Source organism: Somniosus microcephalus, chromosome 5 (assembly GCF_052327205.1).
Source record: "Somniosus microcephalus isolate GS21.2 chromosome 5, FLI_Smic_1.0, whole genome shotgun sequence".
NCBI lineage: Eukaryota > Metazoa > Chordata > Chondrichthyes > Squaliformes > Somniosidae > Somniosus > Somniosus microcephalus.
The window spans coordinates 24,914,867-24,937,241 of record NC_140991.1 but is presented as its reverse complement, the minus strand read 5'-3'; the positions used below and the strand labels follow the sequence as shown (position 1 = coordinate 24,937,241).

At 44.0% G+C, this 22,375-nt stretch overlaps 1 protein-coding gene across 3 annotated transcripts in view; it reads right to left on the bottom strand.

Moving 5' to 3' along the window:
- obscnb (obscurin, cytoskeletal calmodulin and titin-interacting RhoGEF b) overlaps nucleotides 1-22,375 on the bottom strand; it is a 656,492-nt gene that overhangs the window by 309,152 nt on the left and 324,965 nt on the right. For 2 of the 3 annotated variants that reach the window (XM_085987451.1, XM_085987452.1), the window contains exons 61-68: nucleotides 21,569-21,835; nucleotides 19,746-20,012; nucleotides 16,712-16,978; nucleotides 15,565-15,837; nucleotides 14,928-15,194; nucleotides 9,700-9,972; nucleotides 7,789-8,055; nucleotides 1,330-1,608 (exon numbers count right to left, since the gene is read on the bottom strand). In XM_085987451.1, coding sequence (XP_085843577.1) covers nucleotides 1,330-1,608; nucleotides 7,789-8,055; nucleotides 9,700-9,972; nucleotides 14,928-15,194; nucleotides 15,565-15,837; nucleotides 16,712-16,978; nucleotides 19,746-20,012; nucleotides 21,569-21,835 — 2,160 coding nt within the window. Of the gene's footprint in view, nucleotides 1-1,329; nucleotides 1,609-7,788; nucleotides 8,056-8,451; nucleotides 8,719-9,699; nucleotides 9,973-14,927; nucleotides 15,195-15,564; nucleotides 15,838-16,711; nucleotides 16,979-19,745; nucleotides 20,013-21,568; nucleotides 21,836-22,375 lie in introns of all 3 variants that reach the window. The other variant, XM_085987453.1, reaches the window with a different exon arrangement.

The following is a 22,375-nucleotide window of genomic DNA, read 5'->3' as shown; positions in this document are numbered from 1 at the left end:
ATATGAACATCACTATCTCTCATCTCAAATGGAACTCCCATATTTTTCCATTGTTTAAGTTGCCTCATGAAATTTGGTTTCTTCTTTTGTGCCAAACTTCCCTTCCACACCTTAGTTCTCTGTAAAGCACAATACTGTCATAGACTTAAAGCAGAAACTATGTCAGCATTCAGAATTAGGTTGGATAGGTGGATGAAAAAAATGGGGTTGAAGGGGCATGAGAACAGGATAGGTAGATGTGACTAGAACTAATATCTCATGTGGAGGTCAAACACGGACATGGACTGATTGGGCCAAAGGGTCTGTTTCTGTGTTGTACCTTCTGTGCATTTCTATGGATAGTTTTTTTTAATGAACTCCTGCTTTTTTTTATTCGTTTATTGGATGTGGGCTTCGCTGGTAAGGCCAGCATTTATTGCCCATCTCTAATTGCCCTCGAGAAGGTGGTGGTGAGCCACCTTCTTGAACCACTGCAGTCCATGTGGTGAAGGTACTCCCACAGTGTTGTTAGGGAGGGAGTTCCAGGATTTTGACCCAGCGACGATGAAGGATCGGCGATATACTTCTAAGTCAGGATGGTGTGTGACTTGGAGGGGAACTTGGAGGTGGTAGTGTTCCCATGTGCCTGCTGCCCTTGTCCTTCTAGGTGGAAGAGGTCGCAGGTTTGGGAGGTGCTGCCGAAGAAGCCTTGGCAAGTTGTTGCAGTGCATCTTGTAGATGGTACACACTGCAGCCACGGTGCGCCGGTGGTGGCCCCACAAAAGAAAGTTCTAGGCTTACTGGGCTTCTTCTGTCTTCAGACGAGCTGCAGATGGGCTGCTTCCTAACGGAAAACCTGCATCAGGGTTGATCTGCTCATTTTTTACTCCTCAACCACCTGGTTTCTGGCGAGCGGGTAGGGTTAAAAATCAACCCCTAGGTTCTTTCACACGACCACATACCAGTGACCTTTGCTGGAAAGAGCCTGTGCGTGGATGTCGAGGAAGAGCCTTCTCCCTGATGGTCAAACAGCATGCCCACTCTAGACTCATACGCAAATAACTGGCACTTTGGCCATTTAACTAAGGGTTGCTGTTGCTATTTGAACAATATCGCAGTCGGATTTAACACTTTTATAGGAGATGTAAATGCAGGGGTAGGTTATTGATTTCTTTGATCACTAATATTTCACACAAAGGTTGCCCGTTTAAAAAGAACTGTCTTTGTGAAAAACTGTTGGAAAACCAGATTAAACCACTTTAATGATGTTATACATGTACTGAAATATTTATTAGGAACACTCCAGGGAATTACAACTCTTCTGGAGGTACAAAAATGCCAGGAAGATACCTTTAGGTTTTTCTTGTACCACCAACTTAGCTGTTGAACTTTCAGAGCCGATTTTGAAGACAACTGTTCCTGAATCTTCTGGCGTGAGGTTTTTAAGTGTCAAGGTGTGCATCTTATCAGTAGCTTTAACTTCATTAAGTTCATTACTTTGAAGTAGTGTTCCATCCAACCACCACTGAGCATTTTTAGCATCCTCATGAGAAACCTCACATACAAATCTCGCACTATTTTCTGCAAGTATACTAGTATCTTCAAGCCCACGAATAATTTTTGTGTGTTCTGTAAAACAATGTTGAGATGAGAGTACCTTTGAGTTAAGACAAACATATATATTATAGAACACAGAAGTCTCCTTCTGCAGTTCCTCCAAGTACTAGTGAAGAAACAGGACAACTGTTGGTATATTCGAAAATCTCCTGCATTTTTTGAAAAACTTTTAGTTATTGATATTAATTAGTAATTAGGAAGGCAAATGGAATGTTGGTCTTTATTTCAAGGGGGAAGAGAGTATAAAAGTAGGGAGGTCTTCTACAACTGTATAGGCGCTGGTGAGCCCTCACCTAGAGTACTACGTACAGTTTTGGTCCCCTTATTTAAGGAGAGATATTTTTGCATTGGAGGCAGTTCAGAGAAGGTTCACTAGGTTGATTCCTGGGATGGAAGGGTTGACTTATGAGGAACGGTTGAGCCTATACTCATTGGAGTTTAGAAGAATCAGAGGTGATCTTATTGAAACATATAAGATTATGCTCCTACTCCTATTCCTTATGTTCTATGTTCTTAATTTTTGGATGGGACTGCACTATTCAAAGAAGATCAGGGGAAGTTCTCTCATGTCCTGGCTAGCATTTATCCCTCAACCAACATCACTAAAATCGATTATCTGGACATTTATCTCATTGTTTGTGGAACTTTGCTGTTCACAAATTGGCTGGCATGTTTCCCTATATTACAAATATCTAAAACAACAACTTGCATTTATATAGCACCTTTAATGCAGAAAAACATCCCAAGGTGCTTCAGAAAGGTGTGATCAAACAAAAAATGGTCACCAAGCCAAAGAAGGAGATAGTAGTAGGGGTGGACAAAAGCTCATCTAAGTGATGGGTTTAAGGAGGGTCATAAAGGAGGAGAGTGAGGTTGGTAGTGTAGTGTATGTACCTTTAAGGGGAGAACTACTTTTTACAGCTCCTGTATACTGTAGTACCGGCAGTGACCACACCTGTATATAACCCTGAGTAGGGATCTGTACAGTTAGTTTTAGAGTAACCCTCACCCAGTAAACGCCTTGTTGATTGTTCTCTGCAGTCTCTTGTCTAGTTATTGAAGGACACACAACATCAAGATACACAGATTTAACATTGGCGACGAGCAGATTCGAACCTACCTGCAACTCTGCAGAAGAAGGCCGATTCCAGAAGTACGGGCGTCGACCATCCAACGGAGACTCTAGCGAAACAGGCTGGCAACAGGTACGGTGCAGACCCTTCCCGCACAGCGGCGGCTAGAGCCGACCAACAGCACAGGAAAAGGCCGAGCAGCGTCGACGGGAGCAGAGAGAGGGTAGAGCGCACAGGGCACAGCCGGTGTTCAGGACCGAGCAGCGTCGACGGGAAAAGAAAGAGGGTAGAGCGCACAGGGCGCAGCCGCTGTTCAGGACCGAGCGGCGTCGACGCGAGAAGAGAGAGGGTAGAGTGCACAGGGCGCAGCCGTTGTTCAGGACCGAGCGGCGTCAACGAGAGAGAGAGGTGGTGTTCAGGGGGCAAGCAGCGTCAGCGGGGAAGAAAGGAAAGCGTGGGAGACGCCATTTTGAGCCGCAGCGGAGAAGAAGGGAGAGCGTGGGAGACGCCATTTTGAGCCAGTCTAACCACACCCAGGGATGCCGAAGAGTGGCAGTGTCACAGCGTTCGACAATGAAGTCGAAGATTGGACGATATATGTCGAACGCATAGAAGTGTACTGCAAGGCGAATGAAGTGCCAGATGACAGGAAAGCGCTGGTATTGTTGAATTCAATGGGTGCAAAAACGTATGGCTTACTGCGAAACCTAGTAACCCCAGAGAAGCCAGTGGAAAAGGATTTTGAAAACAGTGTCAATCCTACAGGACCACTTAGGCCCCACACCGCTGCTGATAGCGGAAAGATTTAAGTTTCACAAAAGGAACCAGCATAAAGATGAAAGTAATGCTGAGTTTTTAATGGAACTGCGCAAGCTATCGAAACACTGCCAGTTTGGAACGGGACTAGCAGATACTTTAAGGGACAAGTTTGTGTGTGGGCTTCAAAGTGAAGAAACCCAGAAACGGCTTCTATCAGAAAAGGATCTTACGCTGGACAAGGCTTTCAGCATGGCAGTATCACACGAAGCAGCAGCACGGGGCGCGGCAGAGATACAACGGAGACCGCAAGAATATGGCACAAATGAAATGTCATACGAACAGTGAAGTGCTATCGCTGCAGCAGAACATCACACGACCATAAGGATTGCTGGTTCAAGGACCAAGTGTGCAGACAGTGTGGAAAAGTAGGACACATAGCAAGAGTCTGCAGGTCGGAAAAGAAAACCAGCAGCAAGAAATCCCCACAGGAGAAGTACAAGAAGGTACATAAGGTGACGGAGAGTAGTGCAGACGAACAGAAAAGTGATACAGACTCTGGAAGCAAGGAGCTGTGTTGTCTGAAACTACATAATGTGATCAAAACGGAGGATCACCAAACTATCTGGGTCACGCTCAAGATAGCCGGAGTCCAAGTGAAAATGGAATTGGTCACAGGATCAGCCCTAACAGTCATAAACCGAAGGGACTACAAGCGGCTATTCTCACATATACCCTTGAGAGATACAGAGATTGTCTTGAAGACGTACACGGGGCAAAAAAGTCTACCCCAAAGGAAAAATAAGGGTGAACGTTATATATAACGGCAAAGAAACACCAAAAATGGACCTATATGTATTGCCAGATGGAGGACCACCACTACTAGGACGTGAATGGATCCGGAAGATACAGCTAGATTGGCATTCCATACAAGCACTGACTGTAGATGCCAAAAAGGATGATGACGTCACACCTGGACGACTGTCAAAAATGCTAACTGACGCACAAGAAGTGTTCCAGGAGGGACTCGGAACACTAAAGGCATAACAGCGATGATCAAAATAGAGGAAAATGCAAGCCCAAAGTTTTTTAAGGCCAGACCGGTACCTTATGCGATCCGCCCAGCCGTCGAAGCAGAGCTGGAAGGTTTGGAACGTTCAGGAGTACTGTCCAAAGTGGACTGGAGCGAGTGGGCTACACCCATCGTTCCTGTAATGAAGAGCTCGTTGAGTAATACGCCTGGGGAACCAAAGAAGGTTCGCATCTGTGGGGACTTTAAGGTGACAGTGAACCCAGTCCTTCACACTGTACAATATCCGCTTCCGCGGATTGAAGATATTTTCACCTCACTATCTGGAGGGAAACGCTTCACTAAGATTGATCTGGCCCAGGCGTACTTGCAAATGGAGGTAGAAGAAGCCTTGAAACAGTACCTCACGATCAACACTCATAAAGGTCTCTACCAATATAACCGGCTGGTGTTTGGGGTAGCATCAGCTCCGGCTATTTGGCAAAGGGCAATGGATCAAGTCCTGCAAGGGATTCCAGGGACCCAGTGTTATTTGGACGACATCCTGGTCACGGGCGAAAATGACAGTGATCACCTTGCCAACCTGGAGCAGGTGCTCACTAGATTGAAGGAATATGGGCTCCGAGCTAATCGCCACAAATGCGAGTTTTTCCAGAAGCAGATCTCGTATTGTGGCCACGTTATTGATGAAGAGGGGTTACATAAGTCCCCTGAAAAGATTGAGGCAGTAGTCAAGGCTCCAGCACCGGAAAATGTGTCACAACTGAGGTCGTTCCTCGGGCTGGTGAACTACTACCATAAGTTCTTGCCAAATTTGTCTACAGTACTACACCCACTGAACACCCTACTGCAAACGGGGGTACCATGGAAGTGGAATGACGAATGTAAACGAGCTTTCCAGAAGTGCAAAAGAGGTGTTGGCTCATTTCAACCCAGCACTACCAATTCGGTTGGCGTGTGATGCATCACCCTATGGCATTGGAGTGGTGCTGTCGCACAAATTCCCGGACGGCTCGGAGAGGCCAGTAGCCTTTGCGTCTCGGTCACTAACCTCAGCCGAGCGTAACTACGCCCAGATTGACAGGGAGGCCCTCAGCCTACTGTGGGGAGTGAAAAAGTTCAACCACTATCTGCACGGGCAGAAGTTCACCTTGCTGACTGACCACCAACCACTTGTCTCCATCGTTAATCCAAAGAAGGGCGTTCCGGTGATGACTGCGCAATGGCTACAAAGATGGTCCCTTTTTCTAGGGGCGAACCAATATGAAATCGAGTATAAGGGCACGAAACAGCATGGAAACGCTGATGGGCTGTCACGCCTGCCACTGCCTACTGCGGAGGAAGCACCAGCAGTGGACCCTGTCGAAATATTTTATTCGACTATAATTGAACGCTTGCCAGTAACTAACGCTGATATAGAGGAGGAGACCCGAAATGACCCGACACTGTCTCGGGTATATGACTTGACGGTGAAGGGATGGCCAACACATGGCGACTCACTGTTGCCAGCATTCTCATCCAGAAGAGAACAGCTGTCAGTATGCCAGGGGACCTTGATGTGTGGATCCCGAGTGGTAATTCCACCCAAGTTAAGGGAGAGAGTGCTCAATGAGCCTCACGAAGGCCATCTGGGAGGGGTGAAAATGAAAAGCCTTGCTAGGGCTTATGTGTGGTGGCCGGGGATCGATCAGCAAATCGAGGACCTGACAAAGAGCTGCTCAGGATGCCAGAAGGTCCAGAATGCACCACCACATGCCCCTCTACACCCATGGGAGTGGCCCTCATCTCCATGGCAACGGGTGCATATTGATTTTGCTGGTCCATTCATGGATTCAATGTTTTTAATAGCCGTGGATGCGCACTCGAAATGGCCTGAGGTGATCAAAATGTCCTCCACCACCACGGAGAAAACTATTGCAGTCCTACGGACCATATTTGCCAGGAACGGCTTGCCAGAGCAGATTTGCTCTGATAACGGACCACAGTTCGTGTCCGAAGAGTTTCGAAGATTTATGAAAAGGAATGGGGTAAGGCATTACACATCCGCCCCGTATCATCCAGCCACAAATGGATTGGCTGAGAGGTTCGTACAAACCTTTAAAAAAGCAGTAAGGGCCATGTGCGATGACGACATTCCACTGCAGCATAAGGTGGACAATTTCCTGTTAGCCTACAGAAATGCGTCACATGCAGTCACCAACCAGACCCCGGCCGTGATGTTCTTTAACCGAAGGTTGAGATCTCGTCTGGATTTGCTCAGACCAAATGTACAAAGAGATGTTGAGAATAAGCAATTCCAGCACATGAATGAGAAGCCGACAAGGAGCTTCAATGTAGGGCAACCAGTCTTGGCCCGCGACTACCAAACAGAGAAATGGCAACCAGGAGCGATATGCACACGGCAGGGGCCACTAATGTACACAGTGGATGTTGGGGAGAACATTGTGAGACGCCATGTTGACCAGATCCTAGAGTCACAGGAACGAGTCAACCCCATGTCTCGCATACCTGGTGATGAACCCGACATACAGGTAGCATCTACCCCAGAAACAGTAGCATCGGAAGCTGATGAACCAACCGACGACAGGGGGCCAGAATCGCCTCCGCACCAAGAGCAAGACACTCAGGTAAGGCGCTATCCAGAAAGGATCAGGAAACCTCCCCAAAGACTGAATTTATAAATAGACTATTTTCAGTTAATGTTGCATGTTAAATTGTTAATTGTATTTAGTTGATATTTAATTGTTAAATGAATGTTATGGTACTGTTAATCTAAAAGGGGAGGAATTGTAGTGTATGTACCTTTAAGGGGAGAACTACTTTTTACAGCTCCTGTATACTGTAGTATCGGCAGTGACCACACTATATAACCCTGAGTAGGGATCTGTACAGTTAGTTTTAGAGTAACCCTCACCCAGTAAACACCTTGTTGATTGTTCTCTGCAGTCTCTTGTCTAGTTATTGAAGGACACACAACATCAAGCTACACGGATTTAACAGGTAGGTCAAAGGCTTAGGGTTGGAACTCCTGAGCGTGGGGCATAGACAGCTGAAGGAATGGGCCGTGAGGCAAGCGGCGGGATGCACAAGAGGCTAGCTAAAAACAGAAGCTCAAAGTGGGGATTTAACTCCACACACTCCGGTCAAAAGTTATCAAGTGAACCAATCAATATTTTCCTATAAATAGTGTAGAAACCTGTACCTACCTGCTAAAGGGAGAACTAAAATGGAAGAACTGAAAGAATAACATTTAAAAAAATCTAAATATATGTGGAATTATGCCAGCCAAATCCGTTAATGACATAGGTAGCGTAACTGTTAAATAACGTATACCTTTGACAGTCAGGTTAGCTGTCGTCTGGTCATCACCAGAATCACAAGTGTATTCTCCAGCATCCTCTGGCTTCAGATTGTGGACCAACAATTCAACAACAGAGCCTTTTTGTATCAGTTCACACTTGTCACTATGACTAAGTATTTGGGATCCTCTTCTCCACGTGACTGGTGCGCCAGCCTTAGTGAGTTCACAGTGCAGCGTTAGTATGCTACCTTCACCACCCTCCTGGCTTTGCAGTTTCTTTATAAAATACACGGGTGCGGCTACAGTTGAAAAAGAGTAACAGAATTTTAGAAAAAAATAAAACTAATCAAACAAAAAAATACACTAATTCAAACGATGGTCCAACTGCAAACAATGGGAGATATTTATTAAAAGTAGCATGCAAACCATCAATATTTTTATAAATTTAAATCAGAGACACAATCCACAACATTAGATTTTACAATATAATCTACATATAGCAGGGATCTTTATCTCTTTTACAAGGGTTAGGCTTAAACCTGAATTCCCGAAGTAATTTCTTACTCATGCTACTCTACATCAACTTGCATCGACCAATGATGCCAGTTTAAAATAGTTGAAAGGAGACACTGCACTTAATCTACAATATCCTTTAAGATAGCAAACCAATTATTCTTCCAAAGATAATTGGTTACCTTTCACCTGCAGTATGGCAGTGCTCTGTCTGATTCCTGCATCACATATGTATTCTTCAGAGTCTTCTAGCTTCAGGTTATGAATCAGTAACATGTGCACATAATCTTCTTGTTTGATTTCGTATTTCCCACTTGGAGAAATTGCCAGTGAGCCCATCTTCCATGTGACTGGAACATTGGGCTGTGACAGTTCACAAAGTAGGGTTGCTGTGCTATTTTCCACTGCTTCTATGTTTTGAAGCTCTTGTGTGAAAGTAGGTGGGGCACCTAAAGTGATTGAATAAAATAGTCATGATGGGACAATTCTTCCGTCTTTTGTATATAGTGCAGTCGTGGGCAGCTTCAACTCACTTGGAAAATGGTTATAGGCAACCATGTCAGAGAGATTCCAACAGATCCTAAATACACACTAATCTGTGCTCTAGAGCCAAGGAGGTAGCCTGATGCCCAGTACTACTGCTATGCATGGGTTAGCATGTGCAGTCAGTAGGTACACATCAGTAGCATTTCTGTGCCGTTACCTAACCCTGCACACATCAAGCAAGCACTGGCTCAAACACCGATCTCACAACCATCCACTACTGCTCCTTCAACTCAGACAGTACTCAGCACTAGATCACACGCTCAACAAAAAATGCCAAAAACACACAAAAAACTTGGAACAGTACACAATATAATAAAATCAATTCACTGTTACTATTCTTTCTAGTTCGTTATTCTTTCATTATACAGAAAATAAAGCAATCAAAAGCCAAACAAAACAAATGTAGTAAACACAAAAAATAAACTGGGTTAGCAAACGGCACATCGACACTTACAAAAATGTCAAAAACAAAGGCCCTGAATTTCCTCAAACTTTCTGCTGCTGTGTCGCCGTAACTTTGCTGGAAGTGCAGCAGAAACATCGTTTATATACCTATTTCTTCATACAGAGGTTGATCAAGAGTTGGAACAGGTTGGCAAAAGGATGGTCAAAGCCAGGACACTGGTTTCATTCAAGAAACAGCTAAAAGCAATAATGGGAAGTTGGTATGATTTATATTCCAGAGGATGAAGGCATGAAAAGCTTTCTTTGTCCAAACCTATCTTGTGGTTGCTTCATTCTGCCTAATTGAAATAATAATTATCTGTTGGGTATTTGAGTATAATACTACTCCAACACTGTTCCAGTGCAGAAGAAGCAAAACACAAGACTTCCATCGCAACAAGCTCTGGCAGATGTTGCCCATCATTCTTTAATCTATTTACCTTTCACTAGAAGTTTTGCAGAGGAAGTATGTTTTCCAACTTTAATGGTTACAGTGCCACAGTCTTCCTGAGTGACATTCTTTAATTTCAGAGTGTGAATCTTTCCACGTTCAACAGATATTTCATTCATTTCATTGTGCTGCAAAGGAATGTCTCCCAACCACCACTGCACATCGGCAACATTTTCAGGATGAACTTCACACTCAAACACGGCGTTTTCATTGGCAAAAACTGTTACATTCTTTAGGCATGCAACAATTTTTACTTCCGATACTATATAAAAAACACAAAATTATAGGTTCTCATTAGTTATCAACTATCTGTGACACCACCTTAGAAATGATTATGAATCTACTTATGCAGGCTCAGTTACAGTCATTTATTGGTAAATGTGAGATTAGGTATTCATTGTAGACAGTCAGGCCAGACTTTTTACCGTGCAGTCGGGTCAGGTGCGTGCGGGCTGCATAGCAGATCGGGAATGCGATGTTCTGCTCAGCACGTTCTTCAGGGTGACTTTAACTTAATGGCCCCACTTAAAATAGTCACACGCATTTCCCAGCCCAATTAAATGGAGCGGGTCTGATGACGTCATCGATGACTCGTTTCCAGTGCCAATATTTAAAGCAGCCTTGCACTCAACTCATTTGAAGCTTGCAAGGAGTGTGAAAGCTGAAATACAAAAGGGCTGAGCACTGTTCTAAACCTGCAATGGTGGATAGTCAAAGGCAGAGGGCTGCACCACGATTTTCTGACTCATCCCTGCACACACTGGTGGAGACAGTAAGAGCACGCAGGGAGGTCCTGTTCAATGCTGATAGGCACAGGAGACCTCCAAAAGACACCAAAAGAACCTGGCTGGATAGATCAGATGTCAGCAGCAGGGATGCGGTCAGGGGGACCTGGAAATAGTGCAGGAAATGATTCAATGATCTCATGAGGTCAGGAAAGGGGAGTGCAAGGGTCTCTTCTCAAAGCGCTCACACTTCTCCCCCCGTTGCCCCTCCCTTAGTCCGAGCCCCACATACTTCCTCAGACCCCAATGGCCAAGTCTGCCCCTGCACAGTTGCAAGAGGAGCAGACTTCGGCGGGGCCATCACAGGCTCCAAAACCCAGAGGACGTGTGCCAAAAGTGACTAATGAGTCGCAGCAGGTAACTGAGCAGCCTGCCTCTGCCTCTGCTGAAGCCACAGGGGTTGCACCTCGTAAAAGCACTCGGAAAAGAAAAATCACAGGTATGCACATGGGTGTATGAAAAAATGTTAGTGTTAAGTTTGTTATTTTGATGACACACATAAAATGTATTTCTTTGCACCACTTTCTGCTCATGTCCACTTTTACCTGCTACCTTGGAGTGGCTTTGTCACTTGGAGTGAATGGTGAGATATTACTTAACCTCGCGCACTGGGGGTTTGGGTGAGAGGAATGGCTTGGTCATTGTAGGGATGCTTTATGGTGTTGTTGGGTGGGAGAGGCGGGCGGGGGGGGGGGGGGTGGTGGGGGGGCGGAAAGAGAGAGACTTAGTGCAGAATGTGGCAGCCACGGGGCTGGACTGGAGCAAGTTAAGTAAATCTGGCCATGATGAGGCCATCCCGGGCCTCATGTGCGCCGCTGCTGGTGCCATCTCCACCTCAGGTTCCTCCTCCTGCTCTTCTTCCTCCTCTGAAGAGGCTGCGTGCTCTGCGCCTTGCTCCTCCTGCAGCGCTATATTGTGCAGCAAACAACGATGATTCTGGTGACCCTGGCTGGTGTGTAATGAAGGGCTCCTCCTGATCTGTCAAAGCATCTGAAGCGCATCTTCAGCATGCCTATTGCTTGCTCTATGACACATCTGATGGACATGTGGCTGTCAATATAACACTCCTCGGCCTCAGTACTTGGCGTCCTCAAAGGTGTCATGAGCCACTTCTTCAATGGATAGCCCTGGTCTCCAAGCAACCAGCCGGTAAGTCTGTTTGGAGGTGCGAAGAGCTGAGGGAGGGTGGACTGGTGTAGGACGTGAGGGTCATGACAGCTGCCAGGGAATCTGGAGCGCACATGCATAATTATCTTTTTTTGGTTGCAGACGAGCTGCACATTGAGGGAGCGGAAGCCATTGCAGTTCACAAACACTCCTGGGTGATGATGGGGTGCCTTCATGGCCACATGTGTGCAGTCGATGATGCCCTGCACCTGTGGGAGGTCAGCCAGAGGCACAAAGCCATGCATCCGCTCAATAATACTGGCCTCATCAGTGGCAAAGTTGATATAATTGGCTGACTTGTGAAACATGGCATCGGTCACCTGGGTTATGCATCTGTGGGCGGCTGACTGCGAAATCCCGTAAATGTCTACTGCGGATCCCTGGAAGGAGTCTGAGGTGAAGAAGTTCAGGGCGGTGGTGACTTTGACAGCCACTGGTAAGGAGTGTCCACCAGGACTTGTTCCAGAAAGTTACAAATGTCTGCGACGAGCTGGCACGATAGCCTGAGCCTCCTGAAGCACTGCTGCTCAGTCATGTTGAGGAAGCTCATCCTGTGCCTGTATACCCTGTATTTGGGGTATCGTCTCCAGCGTGCTGCAGCCCCTGTGGTGCCCCCTCTCTCCTGTGGAACATCAGGTCATTGAGGAGAAGACTGCTGTTGTGATTGCTGCAGCTGCTGGTGTGGCCAGTGTTATTGGTGGTGGGGCTCATCTTGGTCCGATTCTGAGGACCAAGGTGAGACAGTATAAGCGGCACCCATGCTGATGTAGCAGATGGCAGGTAAAGTGGAGATCAGAGGGCCAATCCCTCAATGTTGTGATACTGAGTATCAATAGAGTGGTTTCCCAGGTTTCAGAAATGACCCGCAAACTGCTGACACCTAAATCTGTGGACAAAATGGAGTGAGCAAGAGCCTTACAAGTAATGAGGTGTAATGCTGCAGTATTTATGTGCTATTCCCAGCTCTCAATGAATGGACTCGCCAACGGCCACTGAGCTTCCACCTCCCCTTCACAGGCGAGGTAACCGACCTGCGTGAATCCCGTGCTCCTGTCAAAAGTCAAAAGCTGGCATTAAAAACCCACTTAAGGGTCTCTCAACAAGCAGTTAATGACTTGAATGAGGTTGCCCACCTCTGCCGATCAAGTCAGTGTTGCACCTTCAAAGCATTTAGAAAAAAACTTACATATAATGGTTATGACCATGTTGTGGACAAAATGATGTTTAGCAGCTGACAGTGATATCAACAAAGCACACAAGCATTACCATGCGAGTGAGATAGGTTATTTTTCGAGGCTTTTGTTGAAGTGGGTGTTTACGGAGTAATTACATCATTGGTGTAATGATCTTGAGATACTGGATTACTTTTCTAAATGGAAACTGCAATACGACCCACTATCTCACCATTTAAAAAATATATAATAACACACAAATTCAAGGTTCCTAACTTAAAAAAAAATCAACTTACAAGCTTAGTATCATTTTTAAAGTGACATGTATTTCCTACTCAACTTTGCTGTGCCGTACGTCATCAAGTTGAGTGGAACTAAAATTTTCTCCAGAGTATTAGCAAGACAGAACCAATTCCTTTCAGCCTTCACCATAAACTTTGCACCTTAGCCCTAATTCCTTCTCCCCCTCCCGCCGCCCCCGCCCGCCCCCCGCCATGGACTACCCCCCCAAACCAGCTGCTTGCTTAGGCTGAACCTGACTGATCATTAACTGAGCTTCAAACGTCACATCTGGTTCAGCACCAAAAGTACTTACTGTAGGAGTCTACGTACTCCTAGCAAAAAATACTGAACTCGGAGAGGTTCAACAGAAAAGGTTTAATTGTTGAGGCTGCATGCTGAACACAAAATGGAGTCAGAGACTACACAAAGTATGACTGCCTTTCATCAGTGCACAGCTTCGACTGCTCCTCCCCCGCTCTGGGCTTAACTATGTTGCAGATCGAGTTTCTTAAAGGTGTGATCCTTCTTAAAGGCATGACGCCTGATTTATAGTCTACGGACCGGAAAGCGGATTGTGTCCTTTCTGTGATCGGTACGCCACATTAATTCTCCTCTGCAACATTGAGGGGAATTTTCATATGAAAAAATGGGTGGGTTGGAGGCAGTGGGGAAGTTAAAGTTTAAAAAATCTAAATCCCAACCTAACTTTTCCCACTACTTTCAACTTTTACTCAGGTGGGATGGGGGGGGGGGTGGTGGGGCAGCATTTTAAATATGATAATGAGGCCTGAAGCCTCTGCTTTAACCTGCTCTGCAGGTTTAACTGCAGCCTGCCGGGAATCCTGGGGCTCAGGATTCCTGGTAGCTGCAGCGAGGCGGGCACAGCCTCGGGGAGCAAGCCTTGTGGGCCGTGAGGAGCAGGAGTGCTTCCTCCCGGCCCACCCGCCCCAAGTTCACCCACCAGCAGCCTGCCCCTCCCTGGGGTCGGGGATCGGACCCTCACCCCTCCAGGATCGGAACTCAGCCCAGTGTTCAGACCCCCTCCCCGGGACCGAAACTCTTCCCCCCCCCCCCCCCCCCCCCCCACCCACCTCCACCCGGGTCGGGGATCGGACTCACCCCCCGGGGTCGGGCACCGCAACTCCCTTCTAAAACTCCTCAGTCTTGCCGTAGTTCTCTGGACATTTTAAAGCCTCTCCAAAATTTAGCTCATCACCTCCCAAATACTCCTCCAACCTCCTGCTTGATATGCAGGCCCTCTTTGTAACGCACCTTGGGATGTTTCACTACATCAATGGTGCTAGATCAGAGCAAGTTGCTGTTGCATTGTTCCAGACCGGTCAGTGACTCAAAATTGCACAAGAGCATTTACACATCATCAGTGCTATCTATAGGCCCTCCTGCAAGAATGCCCTTTTGGCCCTATCTGAAGTGTATCTATAGTCATTATTCACATGATGCACCTTTGCACAAACTGTGGCATTTTAATTTCTGCTGTCAATAAGCCCCAAAAGCAGGTTTACAAAATGTCTATTAATTTTGCTGTTAAATTTTATTCATGGTATAATACTTAATGACCAATAACAATACTGGAGTGGTATAGAATGTCTGCAGCAACAACTAGCTCTTGTAAAAGGATAACCACAATTAAATTTATTAATTTAAAAAAAATTGTGAATGCTCAAACTTGGAAATATGAACAGAATATGCCATAACAAAATACAACAGATCAATCAGCATCTGAAAGGTTATCATATTACATGGAACCTTCACAGGAATTAAGATAAAAAATATTACTAATCTTAACTTACCTTTAACAGTTAAGGAAGCGGTGGTTTGCTGATCCCCAGAAACACAGGTATATTCACCCGAGTCCTCTGGCTTTAGATCATGTATGCATAGCATATGTACGCAACCTTCCTGTTTGATTTCATGTTTTTCACTTTGGGAGATTGTTATTAATCCTTTCTTCCATACAACTGGAACATTGGATTGAGAGAGTTCACAGAGGAAAGTTGCTGTTTCAACCTCATCCACTTCCATATTTTGAAGCAGTTTAGTGAAAGTTGCTGGAGTAGCTGAAAAATAAAATAACGACAATAAATCAGCAGGACCATTTCTAAAATTTCTGTTGTAATTGACTATGCATGAATCAAACTTTCGCCTGCATTAAAAGTGCACAATAAAATCTGGCATTTTTACTTTGTCCAAAAGTGCGATTTATTATAGTCAGCAAAAATAATGGTGGCCAAAAAATATAAACAATCTACACTAATAGAGTGCTAGGAGTGAAAGAACCCTAAAATGAACTAGGTTGATTTAAAGTATAAAATGGCACTTGTGGGGTTTGAGAATTTTTTTTAAAAGTTTTTCAAAATTAAAATCTGGAAAATACATCATTCAATTTCTTTGAAACCTAATAATTTTCCATTAAAAATTAACTATTACCTTTGACGTTAAGCTGTGCTGAAGACGTACACTTTCCAACCTTCAAGATCACAGTGCCAGTGTCATCCTGTGTGACTTTCCTCAACGTCAAGGTGTGAATATTACCATTCTTCACTGAAATTTCATTCATTTCATTACTCTGCAGTTCAATTCCTCCCAGAACCCACTGAACACCTCGCACGTTCTCATGGGATACTTTGCATTCAAACAAAACATCCCCACCTTCAACTACTTCCACGTTTTTCAAACCATCAACAATTGTTACATCTGGCTCTGAAAAAAATATTGAGAGAAAAAAAGAATACCAAATGACAGAAAATGAATAGTATCTGGTGGCGAGAGACTGGAAGTTGGGATGGAACCCAGCCCAGATAATACCAGGCCCCAAATGACATATGTGGGCTCCGTGTGGATTCCCAGACTGAGATAGTGGTCTATACCCCAAAGAAAAATCACATATTCTTTTTATTTTTTAAATGCAGCCCCCTTACAAAGAGGGCCACTTTAAAGTTATATCTGTGGAGCAGCACTCCTCTTAGAACTAGCAAGCTGCTCCACAATTTGCAACATATGGGGGGGGGGGGGCGCAGGTGGGTGCCCCAGTTGTGTCACTAGTGGTGTGGGCACGCGTTAATGGCATTTCAATTAAGGGTAGGGAGGTTCCGGGCAGGCGCCTCATAGCACTTATGTCAGGATTCCAGCCCCCCTCCCACCGCCCCACCAAGTTTCAGACCTATCATATGTTTGCAACCTCCAAAATCACCAACAAACATTGGCCAAAACATCATCGCCGGGAATTTCTTCGAGGATTCCTCCAATTGGCCACCGTAACTTCAGTGGAAGCTAGTTTGCGCGCCTATCCAAGATTTCCGCCGATCTTCCTCCGAAGTTACGGCGACTGATTGGGAGAACTGCTGAGGAAATTCCCGGCGCATGTGTCCTTTTGGTTCCTCCAAGGACAAAGCACAAGTCAGCTTCTGTTAAAGTAAGGTTATTTTAGCTGAGAAAATGTAATCATATTTTACTTAATATTTCTGACCTGGAATAACTAAAGAAACAATTATCTATCCTTTCTGCGTGACAGTTAAGGAAACAGTGATCTGTTTCTGACCTGTGGCAATTAAGAATGCAGTCGTTTTTTGTTTACCTGTGACAGTTAAGGAGGCAGTGGTCTGTTGATCGCCAGAATCACAGGTATATTCTCCAGCATCTTCCGGCTTCAGATTGTGAATTAACAACTCAGCAATGGGGCCTTTCTGCTTCATTTCGTACTTGTCACTTGGTTGAAGTACCACAGATCCCTTTCTCCATTCCACGGAGGCATCAGATTTAGTAAGCTCACAATGCAGTGTGGCAGTGTGGCCTTCTTCTGCTTCCTCATTCTGAAGCCATCGTTTGAAAAGTGCAGGAAAGACTGAAAAAAAAGATCAATATTATGACAACACTAAGGCAGAAAGAAATATTTATTGGTCAAAGCACAGAAAGTAGAGTACTTTAAAACACTAAACACACAGGAGTGCCTACTAGGCAGCATTAAATGGAATTATACATATCTGGATGGCTACATAATTTTAAATATTGTACAGACAGCTCTGTGCACATTAACTAGTCTTCCTATGTTCCTATCTTATTTTGTTTTATGCAGAGCAACCCGAGAGAGGATACTAGTGCTGAATTCCCCTTCAATGGGGGTCACACGTTCTTGCTTCGGTGATGCCACAAATCTGGATAGCAGGTTGGTGTACAGCAGTCGCAACTAATAACCTCACCACAGGATCAACAAAATATAATTTAAAAAAATTAAACACTTGACTTCTCATCTGTCTCTTCATTTCTCACAATATTCTTTCCCATTCTCTTTTTCTTTTATTTATTGTTATTTTAACATAGTTTCTAACAGTACCACAGCTCCATCCTTTCACATCAAATCTAAACAATTTTGGAAGACACTGACACAAAAGCAGCAGTGCTGTGACTCCTGAGGATAACAATGGCAGAAGGTGTAAGACGCTTGGCGGTCTCACACTGCTTGGGTTTCATACTTGGTGTGAAACAACATTGTAACGACATTTGGATCTCCTGCCCACTTTATAAAATTACTTTTTGAATCATTTCAATATTAGGGCATTGAACATTGATTGTCCAGTGATCAAAACTCTGTACCTGCATATAAACATCTATAACCAAAGCCCTCTCTGGTGACAGAATGCAAGCTACTGCTGGCAATGTAACTTAGGTCTGCAGTCGGAGACTGGGACCATTGATATAATAGCACTCTAATTAATATACCCTGTTATTAACTATTCTATTTGCTTACTTTATTGCTTCCGCCCAGATCTCACTATCCATTTATGAGGTGGGATCCACACTGGAAAATCTAGCATCTTAAAGCTTGAAAACCAGCTCCAAGGGCTGTTATTCTATCTAATCAAGTATCAGACATCAAAATATTGACATGTTCACCGTAACCAGGTCAACCTTGATGGATTTTTATGCAACAACCCAATAAAGATTTCTGAATGACGGTTAATTAACCCATCTGCAGCAATAGGAGCCTGACTGCAATCTAATTGATACAAGATTATACAATCAGCCATCCACACTCTGTCTTGCTCATGGTGCCCTCACTGAAACACTGAAGATGGTGAAATGTAGTAAGTGATATTCAACAGAGAAATAATACCATATGAGTAAAATTCTGACATGGCAGGTGAGGTTTTCCTTCCCCTGAACTCCACAGTCCAATTTGGGGTGCCCTTCCCCAAGACTTTAGTTCCCGAACTTCTTCTCAGGCTTCATTTCAAAAAAGAGTGGGCATGCAGCAGATGCACAGGGAAGCACATTATTGGGTGAAGACACACAGGGAAGAGAAACTCTGGGGCCTAGAAGTTCGGCCGCGCAGTGCCCATTTTTCTCAGCTCCAGAATTTCGAAGCCTGGGTGTTTCTGGGGCTGCAACATTAAAGGAGAAGGAAGTGGCCTATAATAGGAGCTGTAGATACAATTGGATGTTCTGTATACTTTGGGATCCAGGAGAGATATCATTGCAGCTGTTCCTGCATTTTTGAGATAGCTGAAACTTTGATAAGCTTGTATTGTAGCTTGTAACATGTCTTTTCATTAGAAGGTGTTCTTGCTAGTTCACAAGGCTGTGCTGGCTGCAGCAACCCAAGCAAGAGTCAGAGCTTCTCTGCAGTGAACCTTAGAACGCGTGAGTGAAATGGAAGCACCTTGGTGACAAGTGGTAGACACACAGACACAGTTGCTTCAATGAAGCCCTGTTGCTGTTCTGTCACTATATCTGAGCATTTTGAATGTGGAGGAACAGGGAAAACAAGTATGGGTCTGGAGAATAATGGCATGAGACTAGCAAGAGGGTATCAGTTTGACTGTGAGGCTTCTCTTTTTATTCAAGATGCGATTAAGTAGTTGCATGGTCAGGGGAGCGAGAATTCTTGCTCTGTGGTAGGGAAACAGTTGTTAGTGGTTTAGGACAGGGACAGGAAAATTCCTTCAGCAGCTGTCAAGCGGGCTTATGATTATTGTTCCTCATCTGCCTCCACATAAACCATACTGGAAAAGTCGGGGCGGCACAATACTAAAAATGGCCTCTGTCATTTAATCAATTTTAATACCAAAAACTTTTTTGACAATACCAGCCTGTCTCTGGAGACAGGTGGGTTAAATTTTCATCTTCATCGCATGGATGGCAATCTCGGTGGCTGGCCAGAATGCTCTGCCCGAGTTAAAATCGACCCCTACATTTCTTATAAAACCTTCAACTCAACTGTGAGCAAAACCACGGAATATCTGCTAGTATTAATAAAGAATTCAGGAAAGAAGTAAATTATAACAGACAAATTTTAACCCTATAGATACCAGGATTAGAACCAAACACTCATAATGAAGCTTTAACTCATGAAACTTTCTGAATTTTCATTATCCTCAGATGAAACCATGTTCAGAATTTGCTTTAGCAACAACTGGAGTGTGTAAGTGGTCTGCTTTAGTGCCTGTTTGCGTACTGCAATTTACTTCACTAACAATTACCTCTTTTGTTTACTACTTACTAATTTATAATAATATAGGTAAACCTATAAACAATTCATTTTAAGAGACTTTTGTTGAATAAGGTATGCATACATGTGCCCAATTGTTTACTTTATTAATCTATTAACCTACCTTTCACAGTTACGGAAGCTGTAGTTTGATGATCCCCAAAAGTACAGGTATACTCTCCTGCGTCGTCTGATTTCAAGTCATGAATCTGCAATATTTGTACAGGACCTTCCTGTTTAATTTCGTACTTCTCATTCGGAGAGATCAACAGTGATCCTTTCCTCCACGTAACTGGCACATTAGATTTTGAGAGTTCACAATGCAGGGTTGCTGTGCCGTACTCCTCCACTTCTATGCTCTGCAGTTCTTTTTTCAAGATTACCGGTGCAGCTGAAATATAGCCAAATAAATCCATTTTATAAGATTTTTGGAAATTTCAACCCATCATTTGCAAGGAATGTCAACAGGAAAGAAAAACAGTCATTCTCACTTTCAAATAATCATGATGCAACTGCAGACAAATGTGTGCATTACTTAAGCTAGTCACAAAGAATGCAAATTTAGCAGTGGGACGGCCTGCACTCAATCTGCAAGCGCGTTCGGGCCACTGCTATACTTGTCAGGCCCATTTTTAGGTGCCATGGGTGGCCACCTAAGGTATTAAGCACCTTGCATACGTTATTGTGAGGCCTAATGCCTGTTTAAGGATCCCTCTGGTAAATTTGTTTCCGATGAGTGGGGCAGGCGCTGGGCCTGCTCCCCACAGGATTCTTCAGTCGCCACTGTGGCCTAAGCTGTCCTCTTGAAATGCACAAGCTGCCTGTGGAGGCACGTCAGGCGCCGGCAGTACACACAATAAATTGCCAACGGGGGGGGGGGGGGGGGGGGGGAAAGAGGACAAATTTTGGGCCAGCCTCAGGCCAGCTGGGTGGCGCGCCGCTAGTTATGGACCCATAAACGGACCATAATCAATTTCCATCCCTCTAGGTCTTCAAATGGTTCAGTAGGTATGTTACCCTTTACAGTCAGCTCTTCTGATGAAACATGCAGTCCAAATCTGAAGGCCACGGTACCAGAGTCTTCCTGTACAACTTTCCTGAATAGCAAATTAATCTTTCCATTTTAACTGTAATTTGATTAAGTGAGCTGTTCTAAAGAGTAGCTTATTCTAGTTTCCACTGCATGTGTAACTTTACACTTAAAAGAGCACCTTCATCTTCAAATACAGTCACATTTTTCAGTCCGACAATAGTGATATCTGGTTCTCATAATTCAAGAAAGATGCCTGGAGATTTTATATTTCATTTCTAAGATCCATCTTAGCGAACTAACATCTTAGCAATGCCAGATTGATGTAGGCACCAATGTTCATATTAAATTCCTCTCTGTGCTATTTTAATGCATTCCTCAATCAATTTACTTTAACGATGGGTTAAAATGCATTAAAATAGTACAGAGCAATTTGATACAAATGTGCTAATATATTCACTGCTGATAGCAAATTTCATGAAAGTACAACAGCGCAAAGATGAAATCTAACTGCAAATAGAATGAAGGATTTGTTTGTTAATGGTTTATAATGAAAACATAAACTATAATGACAGTCTAGTGTAGCATGATATAAAATGTTATAAAGTAAAATAAAATTTTAAAATATGGATAAGACTGAAGAACACAACTAATTTATTTACAGCAGTACAGGATCACACTCAAATGGCTGCTTTATTTTCTATTTCTAATGACTATTCCTCAATACAATCACATGAAATTAGCAGAAACAGGTTAAATAAAAATCGTTTCAGCACGAAAAACCTGTGATGAAAAGAATGCAGTTGTTGAAGAGTGAAGAAGAGCAACAGTCGACAAATGTTGAGGCATATTAGTTTTCAATTAGCAAGGATCACAATTTATAGCAATTCTCTACTGAATAGTAACTTTTCTCCTACCATTAACTTTCACGGAAGCATCAGTTTGTTGGTCCCCAGAATCACAGGTGTATTCCCCGGTATCTTCCGTATTCACGTTGTGGATTAATAACTCAACAATGGCACCAGCTTGTTTAATTTCATACTTGTCACTGGGACGAAGTATTACAGATCCCTTTCTCCATTCTACCGGGGCACCAGGCTTAGTTAGTTCACAATGCAGTGTGGCCACGTTACCCTCTTCAGCTTCCTCATTTTGCAGCTCTTGTTTGAACAGCACAGGTAAGGCTACATAATTTAGAAAGACATTTATAGGAAGTATCAGAATATCAAATTCTAAAGAAATTGATTGCAACACATCCATTTTGTGTACAACGACAAATAATAATATGGGCAATACCTTCCAAGAGATTCTTCAGGTTATTCACAGCTGAATGGTTTTGTTTAAATGAAGAACTGCTAAAATATTAAAAATAAGCTTTGTGCCACTGGTTGTACATATATCATAAAGAAAAGTTGTTGTTTAAATGTTGTCATATTCTTGTGACTGTCCTGGGGCTGTAATGTAATCCTATCCTCTACTTGCTTGTTAGCTTCAGACAGACTCTTTCGTGATTTGCCTTCTTGCGGTATCACTTCAGCTTTGTTAACTTTCAAGTAATCTTGAACATATAAACCTCTATCACCTCCCTTTCAGCTCGATCAGCAAACTTTATCTCTGCATATTGAAATGACTCCCATCTTGTGGGGTGTGTCAGGTTTCCATTATGGCAATCATATCTTCCAGTAATCATATCTCCATTGCTCCATCTCTGCTCCTAGTTCAAT